Source organism: Musca autumnalis, unplaced genomic scaffold (assembly GCF_047663935.1).
Source record: "Musca autumnalis isolate F117 unplaced genomic scaffold, ASM4766393v1 scaffold_4, whole genome shotgun sequence".
Classification (NCBI taxonomy): Eukaryota; Metazoa; Arthropoda; class Insecta; order Diptera; family Muscidae; genus Musca; species Musca autumnalis.
Genome location: NW_027411977.1, coordinates 51,682,379 through 51,699,727, shown reverse-complemented (window position 1 = coordinate 51,699,727; position 17,349 = coordinate 51,682,379). Strand labels below are relative to the sequence as shown.

General features: G+C 37.5%; 3 protein-coding genes across 3 annotated transcripts in view; all 3 read left to right on the top strand.

Moving 5' to 3' along the window:
• Positions 1–17,349, top strand: part of Cpr73D (Cuticular protein 73D) — a 162,248-nt gene that overhangs the window by 83,296 nt on the left and 61,603 nt on the right. The window lies entirely within an intron of this gene.
• On the top strand, positions 6,588–7,589 carry LOC141401560 (uncharacterized). The gene is made up of 3 exons (XM_073981864.1): positions 6,588–6,592; positions 7,053–7,143; positions 7,209–7,589. Exons 1-3 carry the CDS (start codon positions 6,588–6,590, stop codon positions 7,536–7,538), a joined length of 426 nt encoding a protein of 141 aa, XP_073837965.1. The 3' UTR covers positions 7,539–7,589.
• LOC141401558 (uncharacterized) lies at positions 16,059–16,746 on the top strand. Its single transcript, XM_073981860.1, has 2 exons — positions 16,059–16,109; positions 16,414–16,746. The coding sequence occupies exons 1-2, from the start codon at positions 16,059–16,061 to the stop codon at positions 16,744–16,746; spliced, it is 384 nt and encodes a 127-aa protein (XP_073837961.1).

The window sequence follows — 17,349 nt, the reverse complement described above, 5'->3', positions numbered from 1 at the left end:
TTGGGGACCACCCCCATCCACCGCAGCAGAAGAACGCTAGATGCCAAGGCAGACACGAGTGGTTGTAGACCAGATAAGATCGGATGCGGCTGCATTATGCCTCAATGGCCTGAATGTGGATTGGGACCACACGACACACTGCATTTCGTTAGCTGCCCAGCTGACCCCATTTACCTGTCTCCTTATTCTTTATGGGCGCAGCCAGTCCAGGTTGCAGAATTTTTGAGTCTGGATACAGAGAAACCGGAACCTGATAACTGCAATATACACAAACGAACATATATGCCTTGCTAAAAAAACAACAACAAGGACTACTAAGAACGTTAGTCTAAGAGGTATAAAATGGAGTGTTACTCATACATTTCGTGGCTCATATCACACGAAATATTTTCTTTCCCTAGGGCAGCCGGCTTTAAAACTTCAAAAGTGTTGAACTTTTGCGGAGGAGGTACCTGAAGGAATAGATCTGCTTATCCATCTAGAAACTAGATTTTATTTTAGGAGTCATTTCTTGCGAGAGGTATCTTGCCACTCATCCATTTTAATTGGATTTTTTAGGGGTTTTTCGGTAATTTTATCATTGTAGTCAGAATCACAAGGACTTCTTTTAATGTCAATGTCCAGTCAATCCCCGAAAAGCCCAAGCAAAATTTCTTAGCTTTTGTGGAAGAGTTACCGAATGGAGTTGTCCGATATAGTCCATCTTCAAACTTGATGTTCGTTTGAGAGAAACAATTGTTCCACAAACATTGCTGGAGTGGCAAGGGAGAAATGTCTCCAACATTACACTGAGGCCGTTGAAAATATGATGTTGCTTAGCCTGAGAATCGATCACAAATATTCAGCGTATATCGTTAGCCTAAGGGCTGAGGGTATCAACAACTAATCATGTTGTAATATGAAGATGGAAGACATTCCGCTAGTTTGTTGGATACACGTCCGCTTCGAGAAGTTACCATCTTATCGGGCCAATATCTTGTTACAGCAAAGGTTGACACCCGACGAAAAAAATATTAACTGACACAATAGGAAAACTGTGTCTCACATCGGTGTGAAAATTGTTTTGGGGCCTAAAGACCCGACCACACCCACTGTTTTAGTTACGTTATATCTACAAAACTACCAAACGGATTTTTATGAAATTTGCAGATAATGTTCAAATCTGTCCCATGGTGAAAATGGAAAATATATGTTGAGGAATTTCGGAGAGGGTGAGGTACCGGCTCTGTGCCCTATTTATACCCTACACCACACATGTAAAAGGAAACGAAATAGACACTTGGTTCCTTTTAGATATATATGTAGAGTAGGCCGGGGCGATTTGTATGAAAGGAAAAAAATGTTAACGGGCGCCTGGAGTTTCTGATTCTTGATTTTGATTTTGACTTGAAGTTTTTTTATCCAGTTTTTTTTGATATTTTGGCATATAACAGTCAAACCATTGAGATTTTCGGAAGCTATATCCGAATCTGAACCGACTCTTACCAGAATGAATAGAGATCATCCTTTGGCCTTTGGACATTAAATGCGTACTTTGTTTACAAAAAGATATGGACATGCGTTAATCGACTCAAATAGTGATTATATCTATAATAGGCCGGTGTTATTTGAACACCAACACGGCGCCTGGAGTTTCATTTCTGATTCTTGGGATTGTACTCAGCAAAAAAGTCCAGCGATAATTGAGCCCCCGGATTTTGACTTGACCAGTTTTTTTTTTTTTGATAATTTTGCATATAACAGCAAAATCATTGAGATGTTTGATCCCACATAAAAGCAAAAATTGTATCCAATACAAAATTTAACAACTCTCTAGTACATCGCAAAAACATTGGAACACTTCTTCAGGCAGTTTTGGCCTTGAGACATTGAATTTTTTTCGGAAAATATCGTATAATGATACAATACTGATATTTTCCGAAAAATGTCCACTTTCTCAAGGCCAAAGCTGCCTGAAGGAGTGTTCCAATGTTTTTGCGATGTACTGGATATAAAACTTCAAGTCAAAATTCGGGGACTCGATTTTCTCCGCAGACATATGGTCTAGTTGAATCTTTTGATCAGTACAATCCCAAGAATCAGAAACTCCAGGCGCCTTGATAGCGTTCAAATCGCCTTGGCCTAATATACATAGATATATTCACCATTTGAGTTGATTAACGCATGTCCGTCTGTCCAAATATTTGTGTAAACAAAGTACAGGTAGCATTTAATGTCCAAAGGCCAAGGGATGATCTCTATTCAATTTGGTAAGAGTCGGTTCAGATTCAGATATATGTAGCTTCCACATAACTTTTCGGGCAATTTCCTGTATTTGATGCACCGAACATGTCATTCAATGAAATTTGGAATAAGTGACAGAATTTGATCCAGAAATAAATTTGCCAAATTATATGGAAATTGGTTGAAATTTGTATATAGCTCCCATATATATTTTCACCCGATTTCATGTATTAGACACACAAAATTAACGACATAATTTGATGAAATTAAAAAAAAAACGTCGCCAAATTATATAGAGATAATGGTGGTGTAGGATGTCATATAGTCGACCCCGCCCGACTTTGATCATTTCCTAGGTATCGCCCTGAAAATGATTAGCAAAAAAATGGAGGGTGCATTTCAGAATATAGGTACTTCTTTGGGACAAAAAGACCCGACAAGCCTACTTCTTAAAATATTTTATTCCTCCAAAAATAATCAACCGTTTTTCATGAAATTTGCCGTGTTAATTGTATTTTTATGAATTTTCGTAGGAGCTGAGGTACCTTCTTCACGTCCTTTTTTAAAGATATGTATGGAATACTTATGGTTGTGTACCCAACCATGCCCGCTTTTTCAAATATATTATATCTTGAAAACTGATGACCACTCTTTTCAATACATTCCAAAAATTAAATAATAATTTCATGAAATTTTCCGAAAATGTTTAGGAAGTTTGAAATTCACACAAAGCGTAGATCTGTTCATCAGCAATGAACAACTAAAAACATATTCGTCTCATTAATCGTTTAATTTTTTAGACTTTTATAAATATATCGAATTAGAATAAAGATAGGGAACAGGGACGATTATCAACACGGTTGCCGGCGTCTTAGCGTTCTAAGCCACCATCAACTTGTAAAAGCTTCCGATGACAAAAATTGATGATCAAATCTTCTGATACAGAAGGACAAATACAAATGAAGGTGGAAAAAAGCTGCCATAGTACTCGTATTTGTAATAAAGCATTGAAAAATATGGTAGCCAGCCAAATCAGACTATAGGAAAAGCTTGGAATTAAATAACTGACAATAATATAAATAATTCTAATGTTCAATTTTCGAATGATTTGTGGTATAAATGCTAGTTTCCCAGCTTAGCCTTCGTTCACTCACTAAAATAACTTTCTAATATGTCTTATGATCGGACTTTACCACCCGTGAAACGTAGCACAATTGACTTCGGTGGATTCCTAATTCAATGTACCTTTAGGTCATAACAACTCTATTCAAAAGAGAATTAATTCAAATATCACTGTAAAATGATCTGCGCGTTAATAAGGCAATACAAAAAAGATTTTCTTTAGTTCGACTCAATTTGTAAGGTAATCAACTTTGGGACCATACAGCAAATTTCTCATTTTGTTTAATTTGCAGGATGGGCTTATTCACCTGTTTATCGATATAGAGTCGGCGGCAAAGGGAACTGATAAAGTTGAAACTATAGTCTTCCCTATCTTCGTCCGCAACTAAACCTTCTTCAAAAAACATTCAAATAGATCCGATACGAGTCCTCAAACTGCACTTTTCCCAAATTTTGTGTGACTGGATGAAATAATACGATATGCAAAGTTTGGACCAATCAGAAAATCCCCTAACCCTATCTTGCGGATTTGCAATTTTATTTAGGTTTCTTGTTTGTTTTTCAGGGTTTTTTCGAGCTTTTCGGCCGTAATCTCAGGAAGTATGGACTTTTCATTGCAATTGTACCATCGTAAAGGGGCCGCAAGAACGATCTGCTGAAAAAAAATTCAAAACGATTCGAGAGGACTCTTAAATTCCACTTTTCCGAATTTGTGTGGGAGGTACCCGAAGGGGTGGACGGATATGGTCTTACCCGATCTATATCTGGAAGGTATAATAACACTATGCAATACTGAAAATGCAAACAACTTTTAGTATGCATTTTTGGAAAATACATATTGAGACTATAAAAACCCTAGTAGGGTTTTGTCCTGTCAGATCCAGTTCGGATTTTATGGCCTCATCTAAACCGGGCTTAAACTACAGTTTTTTGCATTTATCGGTCCTTTATCTCAGAAACGATTCGGAATTTAGCATTGCTGTCTTTGGCAATATTGTAGGCCTAAATTAGTAGAACTTATCTTAATGTTCTCAACAATTCTTCAGAACATTCTGAAACTCTAAAATGCTTACTTCAGTTGTTTCAGTGATATTTTGCATCATATCTTTTACAACACATATTTCACACCAGTTTATTCTCGCATTTCGGATTTCACCACATTATTGACATATTTATTAAATCGTCGTTGAAAAATGTACTGAAAACAACGGGATAGAGGCATTTTACCACAATGACATATTCTGAAGAGTTGTGTATTACATTCTAGCGAATATTTTTCCAAAATCAAATATTGTATAAAAATTATGGAAATTTTCGATATTTTATAAAATTTGAGGCAATAAATGTAATTTTTCGATTTTATTATTTCTCCAAATATTTTATTTTTGCCTTTATGTACAAATTTGCTTCAGTGGTCAGATGAAGATTCACATAGGTTTCAGAGATATAGCCCAGAATTGCTTTAAAAAGTCAATATTTAACCATGTTTACATGGGGCCATAAAATCCAAGCTGGATCTGACACAACAAAACCGAACTAGGGTTTTTGTCATTTGGGTATGTACTTTCAAAAATCCTCAGCTCAAATTGTTTGCACAAGATTACCTTAAAAATATTGCACAGTGTAATATATGGAACGCTTGAACCAAATCGATTGCTCACTTCGCCAGTTATCGTTCACACAATTTTTCGAAAAAAAAATTTAACTTTTGTCGGGGAGGAGTGGACCTATATAGTCTATATTCAATTTGGTTTGAAACGGTGGATCTGTTCGAAAGTTGTCGTGCGCACCAGCCAGCTAGACAGTAAGAGAGGCAGATGAACGAACAGGGCTAAATCGACTCCAACGAATTTCGTCAAAACATACTTGGGGTCTAAAACCATTATTTCGATGAGGAACATTTTGCCCGTATGAAAGTGTATATACCCTCGTTAGCATAAATGCTGAGGGTATAAAAATTAAATCGATTTGTGCATGATTTTTTTTATATTTCAATGCAATAAGCGTTATTTTTGTGATTAATAGGCAAAAGTTCATTCATCCGTGCTACAGGAAATCATTTTTGAGAAAAATGTCGAAAAGCCATAACCCTAATGTTCATATATGTTTGGGCTGAAGGAGAACACTCACGGGCATCTTTCTGTTAATACAAAACAATGTGCCTTAGCAGATGTTTAAAGTCCACTAAAATTGGAATTTCAATACAATTTAGTACTTGAGAAAAAAATACATAGCTACTGTTGTGTAAACGCTACGGTAATTTATTAAAACATTTCTTAAATGCAACAATCCTACAAATAGCTATTTCTTTCTACAAAAATTTGCAAAAATTACGTATTTTCCAAAATGAGAGAAAAATGTCGTATTTAGGATCACGCCTCGCCCACTCCTTCCAATATATTGACCTATTTTTTAGTTTCTGTAATTAAATTAAAAAATCGGTGACGACACAAATTTGCGGTTTTGGCCAGGAACATTGATTTCGGAACCATTGTGTTGCGATGAAAACTTCTAGTTTGAAAGTATGTGTAGTTTACATTAAAGCTAAATTCTTCAATAATAAGTTGGTGTAAACCTCTTCGATGCTTTGACAACTGATATTTTCATAATTGGTAAGATTGGATTGTTTTAACGAACAAAGGCATAAAAGTTTTCAAAATAAACATAATATTTATTATAAAGAATTAACAAAACAAAAGGAAACAAATATCACAGTCAACAATGACTTTAATATTCACCGCCCATTAATTTAAGCACGTTTACGGTAGACACGATGACGTTGGGTCTTGTAACGGTAACCATCATCAGCCAATTCAACAGTTGGTTCAGGAGCAGATGCAGCAACTGGAGGAATGTAAGTGTTGACAGGTTCAGAAGCAGCAACAGGAGGAATATAAGTGTTGACAGGTTCAGAGGCAGCTACAGGAGGAATGTAAGTATTTACGGGAGCCGAGGCTGCTGGAGGAATGTAGGTATTGACGGGAGCCGAGGGAGCTGGGGCATGATAGTCATAACCAGACAATTCGGAGACATCAGCCATGGCGACGGCAACCAAAGCCAAAGTTACAAAAAGGAATTTCTAAAAGATCATAAAAGCACATTATTAATTTAGGTCTTAAATTTGAAGTTGTTTTTAGGTTGCTTACCATTTTTGAAAAGTTGCCAGAGATGTTGTTTGTAAAACGTTCGAAGAAGTTGTGTTATAATTTGTCGTTAATAATTTGCCTATTTATATCAAAGACATGGGGTATACGAAAATGTGGCAGAATAGTTAATCTATCTAATTTATCATGAGATCAATGGTTGTATCAAATTGTATTGTTTCAAATGCAGCCAAATATTGGCGGCATAAAAATAGCAATAGGAAGTGATTAATGGCTTTTGTTTAGTGTTTTTAAATTAAATATCAGTAGGCAACTGTTTTTCTGTGTATTAATAAATACGCAAAATATCAAATGTTGTTTTAAATCGTAGACATATTTATTTCCTTGTTTTAAATTTAAAGTTTAAAACAATGCAGTCATTGCTCTTGCTAAGAACAAAGCAAACATCTTCAGCATCCGTTTCATTTTTATTTAAATGAGGTGAAAGGTATTATCGGTATAAACGATTCCCCCTACAACTTAATCTAGGTCTGACGTCTTTTTATTCTTTAGCATAAACATATGTTTATTAAACATAATATTTGTTTTTGAAACAAACTTTAGATTTTGTATAAAAACATCAACTATTTGGGAAAAATATTATCAAACATTTTTGAGTCATTATCCCCTAAACAAGCAAACGCAACGCAAAATGGTAAGATTACAAATTTGATAGTTTGCATAGAAATCCCACATTAAGAATTTGCAATTTGTTTTTAGAAATTCTTCATTGTATCATTGGCTTTGTTCGCCGTTGTTATGGCTGATGTCTCTGAATTGTCGGGTTATGATTATCACGCCCCTGCTCCCTCTGTCCCAGTCAATACCTATATCCCACCAGCAGCTTCTGCACCCGTCAACACCTACATTCCCCCTGTAGCTGCATCTGAACCCGTTAATACCTACATTCCTCCTGTAGCTGCTTCTGAACCTGTCAACACCTACATTCCTCCCGTAGCTGCTTCTGCCCCTGAAGCCACCGTTGAAGTAGCCGAAGACGGTTACCGTTACAAAACTCAACGTCGTCGTGTCTACCGTAAACGTTTCTAAGTCAATTTAAATGTTGCTTATGTGTTATATTTGTTGTAAAATAAATTTTTGTTGACTTCGTTATATTAAAAAAATACTTGTGTTAAAATTTGATTTCACACCAACACATTTACATACATACGTAATTGGAGATAAAGTTTGAGAGCTTAACGCCGTAGAATATAATTAATTGAAAAATGAAAAAAATAAGTATATTCGCCCTTTTGAACTCAGCGATAAAGTTACGGTCCAAACTAAATCGGACGGCTCTCATTGAAAAGCGGGAAGCCTACACTCGGGACAGCTCATTATAGAAAAAAGTAAAAAAGGCTTTAAATTCGGCCGGGCCGAACTTTTTCTTCCCTTCACCACGATTTGTATTGAAGTAAAATGGACAAATTAGGTTCCTTTCTATAAATTTTCTCGTTTAGAGTTAAGCTTGATGGTCGAAATGTTTTTGCAAGTGAAGAAGGAAAGCCAAGGACTCGAACCCACACAGTCACCAAATGATGTGACCTGGTTTCGCTGTTAGTTGAGCAGCTCTTCAGACATATTGTCTGTGGAATGGCTTCTCTGTCCTAGAACTTTTGGTTTTTCAAATGCAAATGTATTTGTATACAATAACGGATATTTGGCCGTTGAATTGTATTTTTCTTCATGACAAACGCTTTTTTTGCGCTGCCTTTGAAGTTATGAGTTTGGCTTTAAACGCTAACACGCCGTGACAACATTTTTTCAGCTCTTCAGACATATCGATTGTGGAATGGCTTCTCTGCCATAGAACTTTTGGTTTTTCTTTTATAAAAGTACTAAGCATTTATAAATGTACACGTCAAGGCTTATTCCTAGGAGGAGTGGAATCTGCTAACTGGAGAATATCAATTTCTTTTAAACATTTATGATTTCTATCCATTGAGAATCCGAAATGCCATGTTACAGCCACTTCAGTAAAAAAATCGTTTGCAAGACTTCACATCGAGCGGTATCGTTATATTCTAATCTGAGAGCCCACTTTTAAAAATTAAACACCAAATTTTATCAATTTCTATTGAATAACACTGTGTGTAATTTTTTGTGTCATGGAAAATTAACCACATTCTGACACCGCAGCGTGATAGAAGACGAAAAATCAGAAGACACGTGTCTCGGCGTTTTTCCCTGTTACTTCGAATTTCACGGGCCTCCAAAGACCTGAGGCCTTGATGTCAAAAAGGACCATTTTGTCAGGCCCATATCGTCTAAACCGCTAAGAATTTTGGTTTATTCGTGGAGGCATAGTTGTAGATCCCATCTTAAACAATAATAATTGTGAAGACATAAAATCCATTCAACCTTATCTTCAAGGTCAAAATCGTTAAGGTCAAGTTTCCATTATAATTTTTTCTCAGATTTTGGCCTACAGATATCAAACCGATCAAAATTGAATCAAACAACCTACTACAAATATGTTCCTTAGATCTCAGTAAACAACTTTTTAGAACATACGAACCCTGTAGAAATGGTTCTTAAAGGTCAAAAAGCAAAACAAATTCAATTTTTATTTTCTTTTTTCGGTTTCTGCTCCATAGAAATTAAACCATTCAAAATTCAAGAAAACATTCAACCACAATAATGTAGCGAATATATCAGTATACAACTTTGTGGAACATCAGAGCCCACTACGAACTGTTCTTAAAGGTCAAAATAGCAAAAAACTTTAGAAAATATTCGATTTTTATACTTTTTTCTCCGATTCTGGTCCATAGATACCGAACCGTTCAAAATTCAAGAATACAAGCAACTTCAAAAATTTACCTAAGATCTCAGTTAACAACTTCCTAGAACATATGAACATTCTAGGAGCGGCCCTTTAAGCTCAAAATTCCATTAGTTTTACTCATTCTTTCCTGGTCAGGTCCGTAACTAACAAACCTTTCAAATTTTCTAGAGTGTTGAACAGTTTGTTATTCCCAGGCCTGAATATTAACCATAATATAATTGTTAGTGAATTTGGAACATGAAGGACCATTCCTAAAATGTTCATATGTTCTAGGAAGTTGTTAACTGAGATCTTTGGTACATTTTTGTAGTTGCTTGTATTCTTGGATTTTGAACGGTTCGGTAGCTATGGACCAGAATCGGAGAAAAAAGTATAAAAATCGAATATTTTATAAAGTTTTTTGCTATTTTGACCTTTAAGAACAGGTCGTAGTGGGCTCTGATGTTCCACAAAGTTGTATACTGATATATTCGCTACATTATTGTGGTTGAATGTTTTCTTGAATTTTGAATAGTTAAATTTCTATGGCGCAGAAACCGAAAAAAGAAAATAAAAGTTGCATTTGTTTTGCAATTTTGACCTTTAAGAACCATTGCTACAGGGTTCGTATGTTCTAAAAAGTTGTTTATTGAGATCTAAGGTACATTTTTGTAGTTGGTTGTTTGATTCAATTTTGATCGGTTTGATATCTGTAGGCCAAAATCTGAGAAAAAATTATAACGGAAACTTGACCTTAACGATTTTGACCTTGAAGATAAGATTGAATGGATTTTATGTCTTCACAATTATTATTCTTTAAGATGAGAGCTATAACTTTGCCTCCACGAATAAACCAAAATTCTTAGCGGTTTAGAAGATATGAGCCTGACAAAATGCTCCTTTTTGACATCAAGGCCTCAGGTCTGTGGGGGCCCATAACCGCGAAATTCGAAGTAACAGGGAAAAACGCCGAGACACGTGTCTTCTTATTTTTCGTCTTCTATCACGCTGAGGTGTCAGAATGTGGTTAATTTTTCGTGTCGCACAGTGTAATGTGACTAAACCCTTCGAAATATCAGCAGGTTCTATGGGAGCTAAATAAAAATGTAGAACTAATTTTAAATTTAGGATAATGCGGCTAAAACCCTGAAAATGCCAAAATTCAGGCGGTACCGAAAATCGATATCGGCGATTTTAGAATATAAACTAAATTTGGACAAAATATTGGGAGATCCAAAGTTTGGACCAAATTGGTTGCCCCGTACATACAATTTGAATGACATTTTTTAAATATTGGGAGTAAGTACTGGAAGTTGTTTCCCATCGTCCAACTGAAAATAAGATTGGACAAAAAATGACAAAGTCCAAATTTTGGACCAAATCGGTTGATGAGTTCGAGAGTTATAGTGCTCTTCAGCGACTACATATGGTGCCATAGGGGTTTTTTTACACCTTTCGGGCTGTTTTCTCAAGAAGTATGGACTTGCCTCAGAAAAATCTTCTGCCGTCGTAATAGAGGCAGCGAATGCATGTTGCTTCAACAGAAATCAAAGTGATGCGATAGCAGTTCTTAAAGTGAGCTTATCCGAAATTTTGTGTGGGAGGTACCCGAGGGAGTGGACATATATAGTCCATATTCAAACCTGACATACATCTGATAGATATATTATGATGTGTAAAGCATGGACCAAATCGATCACTTCCTTCACAAGTTATCGTGCGCACAATTTTTCCGAACATTTTTGAACTTTTGTAATGGAGGTACCTGAAGGAGTGGACCGATATGGATTATCTTCGAACTTAAACTAAGTTTGCACAAAATATGACGAAGTGCAAATATTGGACCGAATCAGCAGATCAGTTCGAGAGTTATCTTGCGTTCGAACCCTTACACACGGTTCCATAGGGTTTTTTTTTGCAACATTCAGGCTATTTTCTCAGGAAGTATGGACTTGCCCCTAATGAAACTTGTACCGTCGTATGGGGGGCCGTGAATATAATTTAATACAACAAAAATCAAAGCGATTCGAGAGCAGGTCATAAACTGACCTTTTCCCCCAAATTTTTTGTGGTAGTCCATATTGGAACGTCATCTTAGTCTGGTAGAAATTTCACGATGTGCAAAGTATGCGAGAGTTATCTTGCGTTCGAATCCTTACACACGGTGCCATATGGTTTTTTTTTTTGCAACATTCAGGCTATTTTCTCAGGAAGTATGGACTTGCTCTTAATGAAACTGGTACCGTCGTATGGGGGGCTGTGAATACAATTTAATACAACAAAAATCAAAGCGATTCGAGAACAGGTCATAAACTGATTTTTTCCCCCAAATTTTTTGTGGTAGTCCATATAGGAACGTCATCTTAGTCTGGTAGAAATTTCACGATGTGCAAAGTATGGACTAAATCGGTTGCTCCCTTCAAGTGTTATTGTGCGCACAAATTTTCCGAACATTTTCGAACTTTTGTGGGGGAGGTCGGAAGGAGTGGACCCATATAACTCATCTTCGAAATTAAATTAAGTTTGGACAAAGTATTAGGAAAACCAAATTTTGGACCGAATCGGTCAGTTCGAGAGTTGTCGTGCGCTCCAGCCAGTCAAGCGGACGGACATGGCTAAATCAACTCCAAATTGATGAGGCACATTTTGAAAGTGACGTAGGGGATGGAAGATACCAAGTACCGGTCCTGACCGGCTTTAACATGGCAAAGCCCAGGATTTATCTTGGTCCCTCTTTCATCTCAAGTGGACATTGACCTCCCCATGGTGTTACCTGGGGAACTGCATTTAACACCCGTTAAAGGTAGTGAACTAACATGTGCCGCGCGTTCACCCATAAGAACGTTAAAAACTTGGGTTTGGGCGTCGGGTTAGTAACACTCCCCTAGAAAAAACAGCCTATTGTGAAAAAACGAAAGAAAAGAAAAACAAACCCCTCTAAAGTTGACGAACCCCGCAAACGTTTTAAGGACCATGATCTGCGAATCTACACCTAGAATGTTCGCACTCTTTATAGAAAAGGTGCAGTTTACGCATTGGCAGATGTACTTGAAAAGTACAAGGCCGACATTACTGCCATAGAGGAAATACGATGGACTGGGGAAGATATCACAACAACACCTAAAGGTGACGCACTGTATTATAGCTGCCACGACACAAAGCATGAGTTTGGTTGCGGATTTGTAGTTGGTTGGAGGTTAAAACATCTGGTCTCCAGCTTCTCCCCAGTGAATGAAAGACTCGCTGCAATTCGATTAAAAGCAGAATCCTTCAACATCAGCTTTATTTGCGCTCATGCTCCCACTGAAGACAAGGACGAACAGACCAAAGATATATTTTACGAGCGCTGGGAAGAAACTTATGACCGTTACCCTGCCCATGACATTAAAATTATTCTAGGCGATTTTAATGCCAATATTGGAAAGGAGAATATCTTTGGCCCAAAGTCGGGAAATTCAGTTTCCACAGTGAAACATCTGACAATGGTATGAGGCTGATAGACTTTGCAGCTGCAAAAAACATTGTAATTAGCAGTACCAGATTTAAGCATCTGGATAATCATAAGGGCACCTGGCTGTCTCCAGATCGAAGAACAAGTAATCAAATTGATAAGTTGTGATATATGGAAGACGTGTTGGATGTACGATCGTTCCGAGGCTCAAGCATTGATTCGGGCCACTACCTTGTTGCAGCAAAGGTACGTACCCGTCTAAACGTTGCAAATAAACCACGAACAGACACAACGCGGAAGTTGGACATCGATAGGCTGCAAACACAACAGATAGCCACAGCATATTCCACTCAACTAGCCCAATTGCTTAATGAGAGCACTCCTTGTACCGATAACATAACAACACAATGGAAAAATATTGCCCACTCCATGCAAACAGCCTCAAAATCCATACTTGGACTCCAGAGACCTCCACAAAGGAATTCATGGTATGACCAGGAGTGTCGTGCTGCTACCGAAGAGAAAAATGCGGCATATAGAGCTACTTTACAATCAGTAGCAATGAGAAAAGGAGAGAAGAGAAACGTCTTTTCCGCAGGAAAAAGAGAGAAATGGAAAGACGGGAGTGTGAAAAAATCGAGATGTACAGGAGCCAGAATGAAGTCCGAAAGTTCTACCAAAAAGTGAAACATCAAACTGATGGCTTTGGTACAGGCACATCCTCCTGCAGAGACCAGCAAGGTTACTTGGTAACTGATACAGATAGCGTGCTCAAGATATGGAAAGAACATTTTTCCAAACTGTTGGCATCCGATATTAGCGAAGAAGATTATACCACAGATCCAATCCCAGAAGATGGTATAGAATGTATACCGCCCAGCCTGGAAGAGGTAATGACATCAATAAGTCGGCTGAAGAATAATAAGGCAGCAGGAGCCGATGGCTTACCAGCCGAGCTGTTCAAAACAGGAGGCGACACACTGATAAGAAGTATTCATCAGCTAGTTAGCACCATCTGGCAGGAAGAACGAGTACCCGACGATTGGAACCTGAGCATCCGGTGCCCTGTCCACAAGAAAGGGGATAAGACTGTATGCTCTAACTATAGGGGCATAAGTCTTCTTCCTATTGCCTACAAGATAGTGTCAGGGATAATGCGCGAACGACTAATACCAATGTCAATGAAATAATTGGGCCATACCAATGCGGCCTTAGACCTGGCAAATCTACCATTGACCATATATTTACCCTGCGGCAAATTCTGGAGAAGACCCACCTTTTTGTTGATTACAAAGCAGCCTTCGATAGACCCCTACGTTCAAAGGTATTCCAAGCCATGTCTGAATTTGGTATCCCCACAAAGCTCATCCGGCTTTGTAGAATGACATTAACCGATACTCGATCGTCAGTTAAAATAGGAAAGAACCTCTCCGAAGAGTTTGGTACCATAAGAGGTTTCAGACAAGGTGATGGCCTCCCGTGTGATCTTTTCAACATTCTGCTAGAAAAGGTTATACGAGAGGCAAGCGTCAAAAGAAGTGGCACACTCTACACCAATAGCCACATGTTACTTGCTTATGCTGATGATATAGACATCATTGGATGATCAGTAAAAGAAAAAATATACCTTTATGAAGGTCGAAGGAGAATCTGCTAAAGTGGTTCTGGCGGTAAACAGCGGGAAGACTAAGTTGATGGTGTCGACGCGCAATGCGTCTATTGAGCTCGGATCAACTGTTGAAGTTGATTCCTATAATTCTGAGGTAGTAAAATACTTCGTATACCTCGACACCGCCGTAAACACAACAAACGACATCAGTTGTGAAATAAAAAGATGGATTATATTGGCCAACAGATGCTACTTTGGCTTAAGTAAGCACTTTAAAAACAAAGCCACATCTCGTCAAACAAAAACAACGCTTTACAAAACACTGATACTACCCGTGCTGATGTATGGTTCAGAAGCCTGGGTACTTGCGCAAGCAGACAAGGCAGTGCTTGGTGTGTTTGACAGAAAAATTCTTCGAAAGAATTGTGGACCAATCTGCGTTGACGGTGAATATCGACGTCGTATGAACCACGAGCTGTATCTGCTATACAACGACATGAGTATAGATAAACGTATCGAGATGCAACGATTGCGTTGGCTGGGCCATATCATAAGAATGAGCGATGATGAACCCGCTAAAAAGGCGTATAAATTCGCATGACGGTGCACGCAGTATTGGCAGGCCAAAGAATAGATGGCGCAAACAAGTGGATGAAGAGATGACAAGGCGCGGTATTCCAGAAAGCGAATCACTAAACAGAGATAGTTGGAGATCTTTTCTTAGTTCGTCTAATGAAACAAATATTCTGTAATGGGCCAGCTAAGTAAGTAAGTAATACAAAATGTCGCACGGAATTTGACACTAACATTACAGTCCAGCTCAGTAAGCTGGGTATTGCTGTTACCTTATATTGTTCTACCATGCAAATTAGCATAAATTTAGTTTCCTACCACAATTATAACAATTACATTTCACCTTCAAGTGTGAAAATTTCATGCTTTGACCCCCTCGAAGAATTTAATTTTTGTTTTAATTTAAAACTTTTATTACTAAATCAACAAATAATAGCAAACTTCTCAGCACTCATTTCAAATTTAGAAGCGTTTACGATAGACACGACGACGTTGGGTCTTGTAACGGTAACCATCATCAGCCAATTCAACAGTTGGTTGAGGGGCAGAAGCAGCAGGTGCGGGAGGAATGTAGGTGTTGACAGGTTCAGAAGCAGCTACAGGAGGGATATAAGTATTAACGGGTTCCGAAGCAGCTACAGGAGGAATATAAGTGTTAACAGGTTCAGAAGCTGCAGGAGGAATATAGGTGTTGACTGGAGCAGAAGGGGCAGGGGCGTGATAGTCATATCCCGACAATTCGGAGACATCAGCCATAACGGCGGCAACCAAAGCCAAAGCTACAATAAAGAATTTCTAAAGAAAAAAAAAATAAAAACTTATATTTCTCAAAACTAAAAATTCTTTGTAAAATTTTACCATTTTTTCAATTTCTTTTTTGTTTTTTGGATGTTTATGGAATAACTACCAAACTAATTGTGTTTATAGTTTGCGAAAATAATTGAGGTTTTTATAGAAATTATTAGTGAAGCTAAAACTTCCTTAAGTGTGGAGAATTTAAGCTTATTTTAATTAGCTTTTAAAAATAGACATTTCAATGTTGGTTTAAATTTTGTTTGAAATTCTGCCGTATCAAGAAGCCTTTCACTTTATTCAAATTAATGTCAATACTAAATATGTTTCGTGAGTCTTAAAGTAGCAGAATGCAGCGGCTTAGACAAACATGACAAAATGATAAGAACTACAAAAGAATACAGCATAACATTTTATTGCGATAATTGTGCCTACTTATTTATTAAAAAAAAGAAACGTTATAAAAAACTTCCTAAACCACAAGACATAAATCAATTTAAAAACATTTACATTTGCATATTTTTTAAAGCAAACAGAAACATTTGAAACAAACAAATCTTTGAGATGCATTGATATAAATACACAACTATTAATCGAAAATCTATATCAAATTGTTTTTCAAACATCCATCGAAGAAATTCTAGAAAAATGGTAAGACACAAAAATGGATAATAAAATTAAAACTTGAATCAAACAAGATTTATAAAAAAAATAATTTCCTGCAATCCTTTAGAAATTGGTTATTGTAACTTTGGCTTTGGTTGCCGCCGTTATGGCTGATGTCTCCGAATTGTCTGGCTATGACTATCATGCCCCTGCTCCTTCGGCTCCAGTCAATACTTATATTCCACCTGCAGCCTCCGAACCCGTCAACACATATGTTCCTCCCGTAGCTGCTTCGGAACCTGTTAATACTTATGTCCCACCTGTAGCTGCCTCTGCCCCCGTTAATACCTACATTCCTCCCGCACCTGCTGCTTCTGCTCCTCAACCAACTGTTGAATTGGCTGATGATGGTTATCGTTACAAGACCCAGCGTCGTCGTGTCTATCGCAAACGCTTCTAAATTAAGAAATGCTATTTGATGTTATTTAATTATGTTTCGTTGATTCAATAAGTAAAGTTGATTGATCCCATACAATTAAAAAAAAAGAAATTATATTTGCTTTTGTACTATGCATAAATAGCGAATTCGTTCATCGAGTTTGTCCAACTTACCCTCAGCATTTATGCTAATGGCTTTAGACCCCACGTATGTTTAGACGAAATCCCTTTCAGACAATTTGGAGTTGATTTAGCCATGTCCGTCCGTCTGTCTGTCTGGCTGGCTGGAGCGCATGATAACTCTCGAACGGATCCGATTCGGTCCAAAATTTGGCTTCGCAATATTTGGTCCAAACTTAGATTAAGTTTGAAGATGGGTTATATCGGTTCACTCCTTCCGGTACCTCCCCCACAAAAGTTCGAGAATGTTCGGAAAATTTGTGCGCACGATAACTCTTGAACTGATTTGGTCCATACTTTGCACATCGTGAAATTTCTACCAGACTTAGATGAGGTTCCAATATGGACTCAATCGGTCCACTCCTTCGGGTACCTCCCACACAAAATTTCGGAAAAGTTTAGTTTAGGGCCTGCTCTCGAATCGTTTTGATTTTTGTTGTAACAA

Bases quoted from the DNA above. Each gene is read 5' to 3' on its own strand.
- LOC141401560 (XM_073981864.1), top strand. The intron at 7,144-7,208 runs GTAAGATTACAA...ATTTGTTTTTAG, and splicing joins AGCAAACGCAACGCAAAATG to AAATTCTTCATTGTATCATT.
- LOC141401558 (XM_073981860.1), top strand. From the start codon at position 16,059: ATGATAAGAACTACAAAAGAATACAGCATAACATTTTATTGCGATAAT. The intron at 16,110-16,413 runs GCCTACTTATTT...GCAATCCTTTAG, and splicing joins CATTTTATTGCGATAATTGT to AAATTGGTTATTGTAACTTT.